At 43.4% G+C, this 17,694-nt stretch overlaps 1 protein-coding gene across 1 annotated transcript; it reads left to right on the top strand.

Moving 5' to 3' along the window:
• Positions 1–3,653: 3,653 nt before the first annotated feature.
• FAM131B (family with sequence similarity 131 member B) lies at positions 3,654–9,839 on the top strand (the record flags this gene model as incomplete). The annotated part of the gene is made up of 6 exons (XM_080614240.1): positions 3,654–3,758; positions 4,970–5,005; positions 7,557–7,650; positions 8,226–8,423; positions 8,738–8,881; positions 9,301–9,839. The coding sequence occupies exons 1-6, from the start codon at positions 3,705–3,707 to the stop codon at positions 9,837–9,839; spliced, it is 1,065 nt and encodes a 354-aa protein (XP_080470366.1). The 5' UTR covers positions 3,654–3,704.
• Between the last annotated feature and the right edge of the window lie 7,855 nt (positions 9,840–17,694).

The raw sequence follows: 17,694 nt of genomic DNA on the forward strand, positions 1-17,694 counted from the left end.
GGCCTGTCAAGTTGAATGTACTTGAGCACCAGACTCCATGTTGCATGTATTGAGCACCAGGCTCCATGAAGTTGCTTTCGCTACTCCTAACAATAAAAAGAAAGAAAAAAATCAAAGCACTAACCTTTATCCAACTTTCAATAAGAGGAAGTAACATTGCCCCAGGACCAATGCCGATTAGAATCCAGACATCTTCTTTTTAACCACAGTGTGCAATGGTGTTAATGCTTCGGCAGATATCACTGCATTTAAAAACATTTATTAGTTATTTTCTCCCGATGTATTTATTTCTTTCTTACTGCCTGTGAAACTGTTTAGATCAAGAATTTTCAATAATTAGTCTTTATAGTGCACACAAGATCACATATTACTCATTCTCTTCCCTTGTCTAGGTAATTTCAGCTGGAGAAAACCAGTAATAAATACATTTCATAGGCCTTTCACTCTATTATGGAAGAGGTGTGGAATTTCAGACAAATGATAGTTTGATGTTAATGTTCTTCAATCATGTGATGCCACGATCTGCCAGAATGATCCTAATGTTTTCCACAGTCTAACATTTGATGGAAACCATCAGTGGTTTAGCAGAATTAGGAACAAAGGTTGAGTGTCACTTGCCAAACATGCAAACACTGCATGTGTTGAGCACCAGGCTTAACGAAGTTGGTCTGTCTTTTAGGATAAGGGGGGTCTTTGCATTTCATTTGCAGAGCAGTGCTGCAGCCTGTTTTGGACTGTGTGTCAGGATGTCTATCTAGACTTACAGGAGGGCCACAGCATTATGCTGAGAAACAGCTGAGAGGACAGGGAATAAATCTAGGGTAAATGGAGATAAAACAGGCGTGACGCTGCTACCTGCACTGAAGGCAGGTATAACTTCTTCTGTATTCTATACATTCTGTATTCTTCTGTATAGCTGCCTTCTGCTATGGAGAGGTGTAACCTCTCCTGCTTCTCCAGTCTCTCCAATTCCTGACACTTAGACTTCCATCACGAAACGTGCACCCAGACTAGAATGTCCTTCATGCCAGAAAATAGAAATGGAATTTAACAAGAAGACAGGACAGACTGCATAAAATAAGCACAAGGCACAGCCAGACAACCCTACTGATGTGTTTACACGCTACCAGCCCCTTTTATCCCTTTTATCACCAAATGCTCTTCTCCTGCTTCTCATAGTAGGTGCCAGACCCCTAAGGCAGTAACCACCCCAGTCAGTTACAAAAATGAATCTGAAAGCCTCTTCCCCTGACTGATCTTGATAGGCTTTCCCTTGACTATGGGGTTGAGGCTTTCCTGGAACAGCCCTAGGAAGGACCCAGAAAGGGTGTCTCTTCCTCTTAGTCTGCAAGTTGTGTTCCACATGCCATCATCCTGCTGTGCTCCTCTGGGCATGTGGAGATGGGCCTTTGGTGGGCTGATAGCTCCTGGGATGGGACTTAAATTAGAATTAGATAACTGAGCTCAGTAAGGCCAAATGCATGCATGTCCTTGTGAAGAAAATCAGTCAAGAGGATCACAACCTTGAAAGATGATCTTTGTCGTGCTCATCATAGCCATGTCGTGCCTCCTTCTGAAGTCTGGCTGTGTCTGACGTCTGTGCTCACCTTTGTAGCATACAATACAGGAATCACCTTTCAAGTTCTCTGCAACTCGGGAAAGAGCAACTTTACTCAGCCTGGTCAGAGACATATGTGGGATGCTACTAAAGTACTTGGTTCTAGTTAACCGGATGAGCAGAAACATACTTCACATGTGAAGGTGAAAATATGCCTTGTTGGTTTGGGTTTTGATTCAGAAAGAGATGTGAAGGTGTGGTAGACACCGATTCAGATGGCGTTTGCTTTCTCCTGCTTATCGTCTCACTGGATTTAACCTTTCTAAGGGACCGAATTATTTCTGTTGCATTTTAAATTGTAGTTCATGGGTGCCTCAGGTTTCCCACCCGTAAGTGCCTCCATGCTTCCTGCAGGCCCTGTGGAGCACAGCATCTCTTGACTGCCAGAAGATTTCAGTCCAGGAAGTGCAGTGATGAGCCACTGTAAACATGCTAGAATGAGCAAGGGGGTTTGCATGTGTCTGTGAAGGAGAAATCTGCTATAAAGAGTAAATAGAAAGCTAAAAGGTAATGAATATAGAACAATCACATGCAATGGCATGTATTCCAAATACACTTGATATTGGTGAATCAATCCCAGGAATAGATAATCACTTGAGGAGCTGTATTTCTTGCCAGGTTCCAAAAGGCTCCGGTTTCAACACAGTACAACCTTTCCTCTGTGACATGGAAGTAAATAACCTTTAACAAAGCTTGATGATGGTACAAGTAATCGCTAACTGGATAGGGTAGTTTTGATTACTTGGCTGACTATTTAAAATGTGCTACTTTGCATTTAGTTTTCATTACAATTTAATCTTATTTTTACAATTTCATTACAATTTAATCTTATTTTTCTCTTTATTCAATTTTAGAATTTCTATTTTATGATAATAATATTTAATCAAATACTTTAATTCGTATTAAAACGCATGTAAAATCAAATGGCACAGTCTGTGCTTTTGCATGGGTGACAACCCCTGAAAGCTGTACAAAGTGCTTAGGGATCTGAGCGAACAGACAGCTGAATGTGAGATTCTCCTGTGAGGTTATGGCACAATGGGTTAATTTGAAGAGCAGCAGTAAGTAACTATTTTTAGGTTTACATACATTACTGTGTATGCTTTTATGTCCACATTTTAAAGAACTGAAACATTTGAAATGTCTTTCGAAAAGAGAGACATATTTTTTAAGGGGACTGAAAAAGTGCTCCACAGTACGAGATCTAATGATCTCAGTCTGTTTAGTTTGTCAAGAAGACAAGCAAGTGTACGAATAACTTCCCTGAAATGTAATGGTGGGTATTAAAAAGGTCTTTAATCTTGCTGAGAACAGCAAAGCAAGGGCACCAGCAGCTCTAAGCTGGTGTCAGACCAATTCAAATTATAAAGGAGAAATGTCTTTTTAAGTGATGATGGTTTAATACTGGAATAGAATATCAAAAGAGTTGGTAGATTTTTTTCTTTCTGAGGAGCTGTAGCCAAACATACATTATGCTTGAGAAAAACACAAATGACTGGTCTTCATATAGAATCATAGAGCAGTTAGGGTTGGAAAGGACCTTAAGATCATCCAGTTCCAACCCCCCTGCCATGGGCAGGGACACCTCACACTAAACCATGTCACCCAAGGCCTCGTCCAACCTGACCTTGAACACAGCCAAGGATGGAGCATTCGCAACCTCCCTGGGCAACCCATTCCAGTGCCTCACCACCCTCTCAGTAAAGAATTTCTTCCTTATATCCAGTCTAAACTTCCCCTGTTTAAGTTTTAACCCATTACCCCTTGTCCTGTTGCTACAGACTCTGATGAAGAGTCCTTCCCCAGCATCCTTATAGCCCCCCTTCAGATACTGGATTATACGGAGATAACTGAGTGAAATATAATAGTTGATGATGTACAGGTAGCCTGATTAAAACCAGAAGGTTTGGTTTAAGGCTCTTGTGGCCTAAAACTCAGTGATTCTCCTGTATGCTGAGCTGAGCTGGCCTGAGACTTCATAGAACAAATGGTAGTGTCATTCAGAAGCCTGACTAGATGTGTTCCCACAGGAAATGAGGTGATTGCAGTGGACTGGAAAGGACTGAAAGATGTGGACCAAATCAATATGGACAGCACCAGTTCACTGCATGGCAGCAGCTTCCATCGACCTTCCACTGAGGTGAGTGCCTGTCCCACACCCAGTTACCCATGGGGATGGGAAAGTTTCAGTTCTTTCTGAGCTCAGAAATAGGTGTTGTGCATTACTGAGGCAGCCTGGGAGAGGACCAGAATACCACTGTGCACTCAAGGATCAGACTTACATATCTGTGCAGTTTGGCTTGCACTGAATAGAGTTGAGTCACTCCCTTCACAATATCCACAGTAAGAATTTGCAGATGAAAGTGCTTTTAACCACTCAGGACTGGAGTGGAACAGAACATGGGAAAAACTGTGGCAGTTCTGACAAGCCTGTAGGTCTGCAGTCCTTGAATAATGGATTCCTTGAAATGTCCAGCACAGTGTCTGCCCCAGCTTCCTCAGTACAGCTAAAATCTGTTGAAGAAACACAGTTGTCTCCATTTGGATTTTAGGGATGCACCCCCTAGTAACTCGCTGCCAACTGATTTACCACACAGCATCTCAAGGGCTGATTCATTTGCTGTTCTGAATTACTGCAGCTTCTTCAATCTTAGATACCTGAATTTTCAGCTCTGTAAGGCTCAGAGTATGCAGTCACGATGAATAAAAAGGTCAAAGCTATTTGAAACACATAATATTTGAGGAATCACAAATGACATTCGCAAATAGCATGACCAAATAACACACAATTTGTAAACCTTTCCGAAATGCTAATGTATAGATATTTTTATTTCGTTATTATTCCTTGGTGGCTTGGAGTGTAGCTGCAAGAAACTTGTTTCATGGAATCTTGGCAGGAACTGTGGGGCTCAACCTTGTATGGAAAATTCAGTTGAATCAAATGCAGATCTAGGAATCGATGAGCATAAACTATACCTCAGTGAACATTGTATGTGAATGAGTACCATAGGTGTAACTGATTCATCTAAATTTTCCTGAGTGTCCACATCCCCAAAGCCAAGATGTTGAGATGCGAGTCCTCCCAGCTGAAGGAAATGCACTATGAATTGGTACTGTAATGGCTGATACGTGAAAGGGATCTAATTTGTGCAGGGAAAATGTGCCAGAATGGACAAACTGAAATACCACAAGAGAAAATAATCTCAGCAGAAATAAGTCTGTAACTCCCTGTATTATACTCAAAATACACAGGTAGTTTAGCTCCTCCTTGTGTCAGCCTCAAAGTGATGCATCTTGATGTTTGCAACTTGTTTGTTGCATTAACATGATCTCATTCTGTGCTTTCTTTAGCAAACACGGACAGATTTTTCCTGGGATGGTATCAATGTGAGTATATGCCACACCACTGTTCACATTTCTAGTCATAGGAAGAACCAGGGTTTGTCTGCCATTGAGTACAGTGGAGACCAGAACGGAAACATAGAATCATTGAATCATCGAATAGTTAGGGTTGGAAAAGAGCTTAAGAGCCACTGAAATTCTGGGAATTGTCTATAACTTGGAGAACGGTGATGAATTCTTGTTTTCCTCTGTGTCTTTTGCTGTCTGGCAAGCATTTAGGTCTGCAGGTGACTATGAGATTGCCTTTGTCCTCTTTGGGACTAATGTGTGTCATTTTGTAGGTTTATTTTTGAGATTTAGGGGCACTGATAGATAAAAAGGGGTCTGTCCAGCACGTTTAAAAGAATCAGTAGTCTTTGATTAGAGCATCATTTGATCTTCTCTGGGATATGGGGAGAAAGGGATCCCTCATTTTCAGCTGCGTACAACTGTAGAAGCATTCTTAATGTCCCCTGACGGAGATGCTCATTACCAGCTAACTCTGGTGAACAAGCAGCAGAAGAAACAAGCAAACATTTAGATAACACATATTTTGCTCTTAATACCTATGCCATGAAAAAAATGTGGCTTTATGTGATTCATTTTCACTAATGCTAAAGCACCAGCCGAAAAATGAAATCATGCATATTGGTGCTACCAAACTATTTTTTATGCTCAGGAGAAAACATAAATCAGCTTGATAGTTTTGTACTCTTGGAAAAGCAGGATTAGAAGCTCCTTTTTTGGTAGTATAAATGGCTGTCATTTTCTGGTTCTCTGTGGTTGGCAAGCACTTGTGACACTGAATATCAAGGGGCCTCATGTTTATAACTAGCCCTTGGCCTACTGACATCTCTTTCTTTGGTACTTTGAAATAAAAAAGAATTCAAATGTCGTTTCTTTGAAATATAATATTTAAAATATGATCAAAATTTCCTTACAGAAGCTTTTGAATCTGTAACAAAATTGTGCACGCTTACTGCTTTTCCCTTATAATATTTTCAGGCTGAATATTAGGGAATATTAGGCTGAATTAGGGGCTGTAGTGACAGGACAAGGGGTAACGGGTTCAAACTTAAACAGGGGAAGTTTAGATTGGATATAAGGAAGAAATTCTTTACTGAGAGGGTGGTGAGGCACTGGAATGGGTTGCCCAGGGAGGTTGTGAATGCCCAGGGAGGTTGGACAGAGCCTTGGGTGACATGGTTTAGTGTGAGGTGTCCCTGCCCATGGCAGGGGGGTTAGAACTGGATGATCTTAAGGTCCTTTCCAACCCTAACTATTCTATGATTCCTTGTGGCACTTACGGCTTGGGATCTTTTGCTTAGAGAAACAGTTTTGTGCAGGAAAATAATGGTGTATGCGGCAACTGCCTAGAAGAAATCTGTCTGTTTTTCCTCACTGCACCCCTGACTAGGTGAAAACAAGGTACACAAGTCAGCTCTCTCATAATGTAGCTCTTTCTCAGTATAATTTCATAGATCTTTCTTGGTACCAAAGCTGGTTTATGAGTTTTCTTCATTCCCCTTCATTCCTGCCTTCGTGTCACAGTTCTCCAGCCTCATAGTGGTAGATGCCTTCTGCAGCTTCTTTTCTGGACTGGTTCCATGAGGTGGCTCACAGCACAGCCCCCAGGCTGTCTTGAAACCAATGGGTGGATTCTGAGCAGCAGCGCCCAGGCAGGAATGACCAGTGAGGGCACAGATAGTCCTTCAAACAGCTTCATCACTAAAGGAAATGTATCATGGAACAACGGCTGTATTCTCACTTTTTACTGTTCTTCCCCTGCTTCCTGAGCTCTTAAGCTCACATGTTACACACAGACATTCCTAGCTCCAAAGTTACAGGATGCCTTAGCCGCTGCGTTTACACTCAGTTTCCAGAGCAACTCTTTCACGTGCAATGCCTGGCATCTCTGAAGAAACCCAGTGAGGGATTGTGTTTTATGATGATGCTTGTAACTGCTGCCTGTCCCCATAGTTTCCTATCCTTGTTATTCAGGGACTGAGGATGAACACAGAGAGTAAAGGGAATTAAGCAGAGCTGTAGACCTCATTTCTTTACAGATAGTTGTAGGTGCTTAAAACATCACTGCTACAGTCACATTCATTGTATTAAGACCATATCAGAAGAAATAAAAACCAAAAGTAACATAAAAATTAATATGTATAGTATGAAGCATTACTGTGTCATGCCTATCACAGTGTCAGCTCCCCATTTTAAGTTCCCTGAATTATCCATCAGCCACGTCTCACATCTTTAACAGAGTTGGGACCAGTGCAGCATGTCTATAGAAGACTGGCAGCAGCCAAAGGAAGCTTCTCACTGACTACTTCTGCATCTCCCACTGACGTTGCCTCACTCAGTCCCAATGCTATGCAATATCCAGTCCTGCTTAAATAGCCTCTGATTTTTCTTTCCCTTCTTTTGTTCTTATTGCTTGCTTCTGCTCCACATCTTCCCCTTAGCTTCTGCAGTCCTTGTACTTATTTCTCACTTAAATTTGCTTCCTCTTCTCCTTTCTGTACATAATTTTTCTTATTCTCTCTCTTTTCAGCTCTCCATGGAAGATACGACCTCCATCCTCCCCAAACTGAAACGCAACTCCAATGCTTATGGGATTGGGGCTTTGGCTAAATCATCTTTCTCTGGTGAGGTCCTCAAAATTCGGGTTTATCCTTGGCAGCGGTTGTGCTTCTTCACATATCCCTCTGTTGCTCTCCCAACTGCTCCTTTCTGAGTCTTGCCTTTCTGAGGCCTTAGAGGAATATCCACCGCTATGGTTCTAGATACAGAAATCTCTCAGTTGTTGCCCTTTCAAAGAGCAGCTTTGTCTTACTCCTGTCAGCTTTGCACCATGCACCCCAGCTCAGACATCTTCAATTGCTTACCCTCAAGCAGCCTTGGGATTAACCCCATTTTTTATTTCTCAGTTTGCTCACTTCCAGGCCTCATCCTTCATGCCCAAATCTGTCCTAAATGGATTCTAGGCAAGGAAGGAAATTGTCTTTCATATTTGGGGTTTCCCTTTTTCCTCCTTCTAAGAGCCAGTTCAAGGAAAGATGGAGAGTGATACAGTGAGAGGTGGGAGACATCCAACCCCAGGCATGAACCCCATCAGGAAAGGAGGGGAGAAACTCCACTTCCGTGAGAGGTAAACAGTGTGGCAGACAACCCTGGAGCTGTGTAATAGCCCCTCCTTGTTTTCTAACGTCTGGCCCCTTAGGGATATCTCGCAGCATGAAGGACCATGTCACAAAGCCAACAGCTATGGGCCAAGGCCGGGTGGCTCACATGATTGAGTGGCAAGGCTGGGGCAAAGGTAACAGCCAGCAGCAGCAGCACACGCATGAGACAGCACGCAAAGACGCTGATGCCTACTCAGATCTGAGCGATGGTGAAAAGGAAGCCCGGTTCCTTGCAGGTAGCACTAACTTCTTGGCATGTGGATTGGATTGGTTGGGATGTCCCAGAGCAGAAACCTTGAGGGACCAAAGTGTAGGAGCCTAGAGCTTGTGGATAGTTCACATGGCTGAAGGAGAGAGAGACTGTGGTTGGAGTATTGCCAATGGAATGCAGAGGTGGAGAGGGTGAGAGCCAATTGTGGGTGATGGGTGTTGCTGAGGTAGGATGGGACATGCTGAGTGGGACAGTGTGAAGAGATGAGATTAAGGAGTGTGATGAGAAGTAGAGGCTTTCACACATCCCTGCTTCCCCTCCCTGTCTCCTTTGGCACAGGAGTGATGGAACAGTTTGCTATTTCTGAGGCAACTCTCATGGCCTGGTCCTCCATGGATGGCGAGGATGTGAGTGTAAACTCAAATCAGGAGAACCCAGCAGGCAACTACTCTGAGAATTATCAAGAACTAATGGAGAGCCAAGGTGAGCTCTGGTGCCTCTTGCTAGTCTTGGAACACCCCTTCCCTCCTCTTGTTTTCATGTTGCCCTATTTCCCTCTACTCTCTTTCATTCTGTAGCCTCAATTTTTATGATTCGGATATAGCAGAGGCATCACCTATTTGTGGAGCTGCCCAAGGAATCTAGTACTAACAGGGAGGCTCCAAAGCCCAGTTCCTTTGCCTTTTTGGGGCACAACTGTGGAAAGCTGACAGCTCTTGCAGTCAATTGTGGGTATAACCAAGTTCATCTGCCTACTGCCTAGAAGTGACTTTTCCTCCCCTCTAAAGGATTTATCTACCCTGTACAGTACAGCGGCACGCACAGGCACATAAGCTATCTGTATAAGCCAGGTTGGCTTAGACAAAGTGTCTAACTGTGTTCTTTCTCTCCTTCACTTGCAGAGCATATGGCCCAGACGCAGTATGATAGTTGGCCTCACTCCTACGTCTCACAGGGCATGTATTGCTTAGGTTCATCCGACGCCTGGGAGACCAGTGACCAGTCCCTCATCGCTTCCCCAGCAACTGCCTCCTACTTAGGCCAGAATTTTGATGAATCCCAGACAAACCTTCAGGAAAGCATTTTGATTCAGAGCAGCCTTCTCCAGCAGCAGCAGCTGCAGCAACAGCGGCAGGAGCAGAACTTCATCCAGAGCACAGGGCTGGTCCACGTGTGGCCCCTGCAGACTGCTCAGTGTGGGGCAGAGTCCAGCACGTACATGGAGGACCACATTGAGGATGAAGGGAACCCACAGCTGGAGAAGGCTCCTCTCCTAAACAAGAAGCCGTCTCCAGAGGAGGATGATGCAGTGTGCCGGGACCTGGAATCGCTGTCTCCTCGAGAGGAGATGGAACATGCTGCACTGAGCCGCAAAGTCTCAGATGTCACCTCCTCTGGGGTGCAGTCCTTTGATGAGGAAGAGGGGGAAACAAACAACTGATGCTTTCTGTGAAGTTCTCATCAATGCTGAGTAAAGAAAGGGGTGGCAAGGGATGAAATTACAGGGATTCTCCAGCCCCCCACACTTCGGAGCAGACACATGTTCCCTTCCTGACATTGAATTATTTTTTTAAACAAGAAGAAAATCTCAACGTGATTGCCACATGAAGACCTTTCCTTCCCCTCTACCATGGACACACGATTTTGGTTTTCATTGCTCTGGGCAACACATGTGAGGTGCTTGGAGAGGTCTGGATTGGTAAATAATTTCTAAATCTTTTTAATACAAAGTCTTGGCTGTGGATACAAACTCTTCTGGTACTGGGGATGTTGCTGATGAAACAGACATGGTATAGAGAGCAGCTGTGTGGCTAGAATCCGTCTTGGCAGAATGGATGTTGCTCTGTGGACATGGTCCCCTTTGATAGAATATATGAGTATAAACTGGTTTAAAATGAAGATATGGCTTTACAAATATAGATTGCACTAGTATTTTGATTGTGGCTGATACAGAGGATGAGGTTGTATTTGATACAGACTTACTGAGATGAAAGATTCGCTGGGTAACCAGATCCTCAATAGCACCTTGATAGGAAATTGTAGGCTCGATGGATACAAACTGCGCTCCGTGGGCACGGGTTGTGCTGCAGTACAGATGTTGTAGCTGTGTGCGCATGGCTCTGCTGTGGCATGGAAGAATGGATGCAGATATGAATCTAACCCTGCTCTCAGATATTCGTGCTTTGGTCTCTTTCATTTATTTGTTTCTTTCCTTGAAATTTCTGCCTTCCCAGGAGCTGCAGGAGCCGTGTGTCCTTTTGGCATTGGGCACTTGATGCCAGTGGAAAGGACATTTTCGGCTATGGAGACAGTTATAAAACCTGAGTCTTGCAGGGGCTTGAGAACATGTCCAGCTTGGTGCTGCTGCTGTTGTATCCTTCTGTCTTTTCCCTTACCAGCAGTATGGGGAGACCTAGAGAGTAGGCAGCAGATCCAGGAGCAGTGTGTACAGCTATGAGATCACAGATATCCAGTTTACATTGGAGTTTTCAGTTTTGGGGTTTTTTTTAAACCTTTTTATATTGCTATGTAAGTGTTCCTAATAAGTTAATAGTGGGAATGACCTGTACTCCAGTCATCACTTAATAGAGATACTGCACCTTTCCCATTTCTGCCTATCCTCTGCAGTGCCAAATATAGCTGGAAGAAAAAGGGGTGAGATGAAGTTTTCTCCTCCTGTTTATTTCTTCTTCCTGCTGTATTTTCTTCTTTCGTTTTCCTACCCCCAAGCAATATAAATAATGCTCAGTACTTGGGCTGTTTGTTTTTCCCTTCTATCTCCTTTTTAGGACTGGAGAGAGCTGATTTCAGCTGTTTTACCTATTTGTACAGGTTCTATTTTTGGTTGTTGTTGTTGTTGTTGTTACAAAAATAAGGTTCATTGACCAGGGGGAATTTGGTCTCTTGGAATTCCTTGCCATGTTTCTACAGACCTCCCTTTGAGGGAGAAGGGTTTTGAAAGGAAATGGAAAGAACTGTCTCCTTTCGAGCTCTCACCAGAAAATAAACAGGGGTAAAAGCAACCTAAAGAAATGTACAAGGCTATCGATTGTGTAGGAGGAGTGAACAGAACCAGCAGGAATTAACCAAGTGCTGAGTTTTAATTGCAATACCACTCGTAAGGAAGCGTCAGCAAAACATGGGTTTAGATCAGAGCTAGATCTGATGAGCTAGGGAAAGGAATTTGGCTGGGCACTGCCATACTGTCCCAGGGGCAACTCTCTCTCACTTACACTGACTCACATCTACTCTGTTTAATTCATGATACATTTGTCTGTTCTTTGCCTCCTCTTCAGGCTTTGTGCGTTGTTCGGATGACAGGGGAGTGCTACGTGCTTCTTCCCTGGTTCAGGTTTAGTCCCAGCATATTTGCCAGGAAGAATGTCTAAGGAGAATATAATGTGCCTGAAGTAATATCATCACGAGTCAGAGTTCAGACAGCTCCTAGCAAGCAAAGCAGATGATATCCAGGAATTATGAAAAGTATGAATGGGACTCTCAGGTAGAACTTCACCCCACTCAGCTTCTTCCCCACTTACACAGGCAGCTGCATGAAGAGGGTCTCCTCTATGAACACCCAGGTCTTTCCAGCCAAGTCCACTTAAGCGGCTCTGTCTTCCCTTGCTGTTGCACCTCTGAAAGGAAAGACATTTGGGATGTTTAAGTATGACTGGTAATTTGGCGCTGGTAAGAGATAAAGGGTTTTGTGACCACTGTTTTTTACCCATTTGCTTGAGCATGCTCACACCTCTCTAAGGAGGTAGCTCTTCTCCTGAATGGTGACCTTTCAATGGCTCTTTAAAGATGTTTACACATTGAAGTGCTAACCTCCCCTGGGCAGGAAGGCTGGATAAAGATTATCTCCTACAGCTCTTGCAGGGTCAGTGCTAGCTCATTGTCCTGAACTGGTTTGGGTCTAGCCATGGAGCAGGACCTAGGAAATCACAGTAGCCAGATCAGGGAGATGGGGCAGGTGCCAAAAGCACCTCAGCAGATGACAAATGAGTAAGTGTTAACTTTTTCTTATTTATTATTTAATTAAGGCTTCAGGTGAACAGAAAGGCTTCAGCATGTTCCTTTATGGGAGAAGATTTTTAGGTGGCTTCTTGCTTTTTTCCTCCAAACCATTTTGTTCTCATGTGCCTCTCCAGGACCAATCTGGACGTTCACAGTAACTTTCAGAGTAGCTTCTAATGATCCCTCTGTGTTGTTTACAGGACGTGTGGGTCAACTTGTCCATGGCTTCTTTTAATGTGGACGTGTGTGATACATTTACTAAGACGTCTGATTGATGTCTAGAAGATGTACATCATCTCCATACAAGGCGGTGACAGGGAATTAGCCACATGGGAAAAAGTGTGGGGAGACAAAATTACCTTATAGAAGATTCTACGGAGTTCAATAGGAAGACAAAACCTATTTGTAGACTTCTCTAACCTCTGTGGAATGGGATAGAAAATTATACCCTGCTGTGTAATTCTGTAACTTGTGTAGGTAGACTATCATTAAGACTGGTTTGAACACTGCTCTCTATAAATATCTTTCAAGCTTACTAAATTCTATACATTTTTTTTTCATAAAGGTCTTAACTTTCTGTGAAAAATACAATTTCAGCCTTTTTCTGGAAAAAAATTAAAAACAACCCCCCCAAAAACAGTCAAAAAAACCCCCCACAAAACCAAAACACCCCCCCGGCACCCCCAAAACCCTCACCCAAAAATGCTGTTTACCATGACCTCCCTGCAGTCCAAAAGAGAAATGTATCTACACTTGCCACGAGCTTGACTGGAGAGAGCAGGTCTGCCCATCCACACTTGCTACCCGAGTGAGCATCCTGAGCTGAAGTGGAAAGGCAGTTTGAATCTCTTTGCAAATGGAGAAGGGTTTCTATAACCTGGCCTTTTCTTACATAACAGATCTGCTGCTTGTGTGTATCCAAGACGAGAGGGAGGGACCTGGAACCTACTGTACGTTTCCCAGAAAAGCAGTTGTTATTATATAGCTACACCTATTCAAGCATATGGAAGGCACAGGTGCTCTGTGAGCAAAATTTGGCCTGCAGTTCTTTTATCCTGGTGAGGAGGAATGAGTTGGAGAGAGTACAGCCAAATACTCAGAGCCCAAATCACATTTGTGGGGCTGAAAATAAAAAGGAAAGGTAAGCTCACTATCCCTGATCTGCAGTTACCAAGAAACCGAGCCCTGCTGTTCATGTACACAAGCCCTTTGTAAAGCAGAGCTGCACAACATAAGAAGGTGAGGTTTTCTTGAAGCAGTGGAGGTAGAAGATTCCCATCTTTCTCCCCCAAGCCTTTATCTCCAGCAGGAACTTGTTGGAATTACTGTGCTGAACACAAAGGAAGGCTTTAACACAGGTGACCGTAACGGAAAAAAATCTCAGATTCCACTGCAAGCAAATTCTCTCTTGTTCCTTTTCCCATGATTGCTCATATCTGACAAGCTAAACTATTTCATCAGTTTTTCTCTCATATAAATCTTAAGCTTTCCTTACAAGCCTTGTGAGTTCTCTTCAACTCCATTACCTTAGGCTCTGGGGTGGAAAAGTCAATCTGCTTCTTTCAGTTTCTGTGCCTCTAAATCATCTTCTTCTGGGAAGCTGCTGACAAGTCACCCACTTGTTTTCCCCCTTAAAAACCTTTGACATCCCCTTTCATGATAGGCTTGCAGCAGAGAACAGGGTTTATCCATACCTCTTATCAAGTGGTAAGCTGCTCTGTCCTTGACTGTGCCCACCTCCCATCTGTAATTCTTGTGCAGATGCTGGTGCACAGCTGACCCCACAACAAGCCAATGCCCTTTTAGCTTACCATTAAAGCGAAGAGGGAACAGCTGTGAGCAGAGGGAGAGATAGCACTGGTCTCAGCAGCTGGCCTTTATATCACGTTAGGGAGACTGGAAGGTGCACTTTGAAATGGCATCTTCATGATGACTCTAAGCTGCTAAAAAGAGCTGTCATGCCTCCTCCCTTCTGTCACCACCAGCTGTATACTTCTACTGCCTAAGAAGCACAGTGCTGACACTCATTTGGCTGCTCAGAAACTGGACCCATTGAAAACTAACCCAATCTCTTGACAAGATAAGGATTTCAGTGGCATCAGCTCCTGGTACTGGTTTACTCGGTAAGGCAAGCATCACTGTGGGCTGGTGAAGTATGCAGATAGTCATGTTGAAGAATATTCTTTGCTTGCAGATGCAGTTTAAATTAGCTTAAGCTGATTGTAAAATATCTGTTTGAAAAGAATAAACCCAGCTAGGGTACCAGGGAGGACATATTCCCCCCCTTCCTTCTCTAGTGTTTTCCTTAGAATTCCTAGTACGCTCTCACCTGATTTGGGTTTTGTTGTTATTTAATGCCCTGTTATCTCCTTCACTGTTCTCTCCCCTTCTACAGGCTCTTTTGAGATAAACCCTTGCAATTGGGCAGGAGGAGATGAGTAATGTGATATATGCATAGAATTAGTAAAATTAACATGCACAAATATCATATGCACTCAGTGATCCATGGCAGCTAAAGATACTGGTAAGTCTTCTCCTGTAATGGCAAGAGGCAGAGCCTTGTGCAGGAGTGAAGCATAGCTGTTGGACATGAGCTTTATCCCCAACTTTAAGCTAGTTCCAGTTTAGCATGAGATCCAGAATGGCATTTCACACCTAGGCAGAGTCTGTGCATGATGTACTGTGGGCAACAACTGAAAACTATTAGTTGTAGGCCCAGAGAACTGGAGAGAAGGAAACTATTCTCTTTATTTCACATAGGTAGGAGGTATGGTGGTGAGGCAAAGTAGTGTGCAGCAATACAGGCTTGTGGACAACTTTGTGTGCTCTGTGCAACAGCAGGGAGAAGTCTAGCCAGAGAGGGAAAGACATTGAGAGAAAGTCTGGACATCTTATGTTTACCATGGCAGGCTCCAGGCAGAATGGGCTCAGTTATAGAATTGCTACACAAGCTGTAGCTCCAGGGTTGGTGTAGCTTAGAGTACTCCTTGGTCCAAGCCACATTTCTTTCTGAAAGACGCAGTGGTAGGAAAGAGACCTCCCTGAATTTGGGCACCTGCTGGCTTCTTTTTCATCATGGCTGCAAAGCCCTTCACAATATACTTAATTCTTCAGGGAAACCATGTCAGAAATACACCAAATAGGAACTTAGTCATTGTCCAAATGAAGATAATGTGGGATCTGTTCTCTCTGGAAACCCCAAGTATCTAAATTTAGCTCAGTTTGCCTTAACTGCTGTATTGGTAATTGCCTAGAAGGAGAAACAGACTAAAATAAATCCACCTCTAAATTTTGTAGAGAGCAGAGCAACATTGGCATAGTCTAAGCTCTTCCTTCTCATTTCTCCCAGATGGAATGTCCCATGTTCCTTGTTCAGACAACTATAAACAATCTGGGATTTCCCTTAAAGAAACTGTGTGACTTTTTCCAAAAGGAAAATGAAAAGAAAGGGAAGAAAACCAACCAACGAAACCAACCACCATTCAAATACAGGGCTTTTCAGCAGCTGATGCCAGTACACCTAAGAAAATATGAAGAAGCTTCATCTTTGATTCTCCTCCCTTGAAGCAATCTGACAGGGAAAGGTTTCTATGCCATGGCTCAGGGAAAGGACAAATAAACAGGGAAATGTGAGTAAAGTAGTGCCTATTAGAACTAAATATATGTGTAGGACAGCCTACAGTCATTAAAGCACAGTCTCAAACATGAATGCAAGCTGTAAAGTCAATGTCAGGTGCCTCTTTTATATCATAGACTTTTTCCAGGCTAAGTAGTAGCGAACCACCTGCACAGGAGCAGCAGAGAAGAGCAGAACATCTGTGCCAGATCAATGTGTCTCTGCTTCAAAGCATGTCATGGACCCTGGGCAAGGCTGGCTAGGACACTACACTCTCTCAGCAGCGCAGCCAGCTTCACTGGGGCAGGGATGGACACAGATGGTTATGATGTTAACAAGCAGACATGGAAGACCCGTGCTTAGAGAATTAGGGTCTATTTGATATCCTTGCACTGACATTTTTCCGCAGCATAAGCAGAACAAAGTGTTATCTTTTCCTTGAAAATCACGAGCGGCTCTGCGATCATCTCTGTTGGTCTGTGCAGGAAGAGAAAAACAAAGAAACAACAAAAAGATGTATTTTTCTGCTGCAGATACACATTGTTGGAAGAGGAAAAATGTAGTCAGGCAGTCACTCTCTGAGAAAGAGTTTGCTTACTAAAACCATGAAGACTTTATCACGACTGTTCTCAGTGCAGATACCATAGAATCATAGCGTGGTTTGGGTTGAAGGGACCTTAAAGATCATCTAGCTCCAACCTCCCTTAGGAGCTACTACTGATGCTGTCTTCTAGGAAGAGAGAGATTGCAGTATTCTGTGGAAAGAATGCTGCTGAGGATCTTCCCCATCTCCATTGACTGGGGACATTGTAATGCCCTTTGAAACCAAGTCTTGCTTTTGCTTGACCATAAGGGATCAAATATCCATGCTAGCAAGACAAAAACATCTAAAAAGGCTTTCCTCCGTTATGGAGACAAGATCGTGCGCCACGATTTACTTCAAATAAGGTAAAGGCATCTAGTCCAGATTCCCTGGCTTTCTGTATTCATTTTCATTGGACATGGAAATTTAGTCATGAGTTGGAGGTGAAAAGGTTGGGAACCCTTTTGCAGAACTCTGCCATGTTCCCAGTGCAGGTGGACTTCCCTTCTTTTCAGATACTGCATGTGTGAGCAATGTAGCAAGCCAAAACCTCTTTTGCAGGTATATATTCTTATTTGGCTTCATTTTTTCTTCTCTGGTTTGTGGATGTTGTGCATGGTTGGACGTCTCTGGCAATCCCTATGCTATAAAATTTGGACTCCAAAGTAACTTTATGGGGAACAGGGTTTCTCTTGTTTCAGCTGTTTTCAGATATGGGAGGGTACAGCCTGAGGATGTGGGAGGTAAAAGGGTGGTGGATGGGAGTCTCAGTGGCATGCGGAATGGATTCCTGAAGCATGTTTAAATATCACTAAAGACTTGGGTCTTCAAATGTTATATTCTCAGTATCTGAAACTGCTTTAGCATTAAGTGTATGGGACAACAGAGGTTGTTGCAAAGCAATTTTAAAGAGCTTACAGAGCCTGTAAACATTTTCTGTAGGGGGTAGCTGCATGGTGATTGTATGTTTTCTTTCAGGCTAGTGTTTACAGAGGTGCATTGGTGTTTGGGGGGAAAGTACTAAATGGAAGAAAAACATAAAGGGAAAGGGACCCAGTACTGAAAGCTTTCATCCTTACT

Source organism: Psittacula echo (genome assembly GCF_963264785.1).
Source record: "Psittacula echo genome assembly, chromosome: 3".
Lineage (NCBI taxonomy): Eukaryota > Metazoa > Chordata > Aves > Psittaciformes > Psittacidae > Psittacula > Psittacula echo.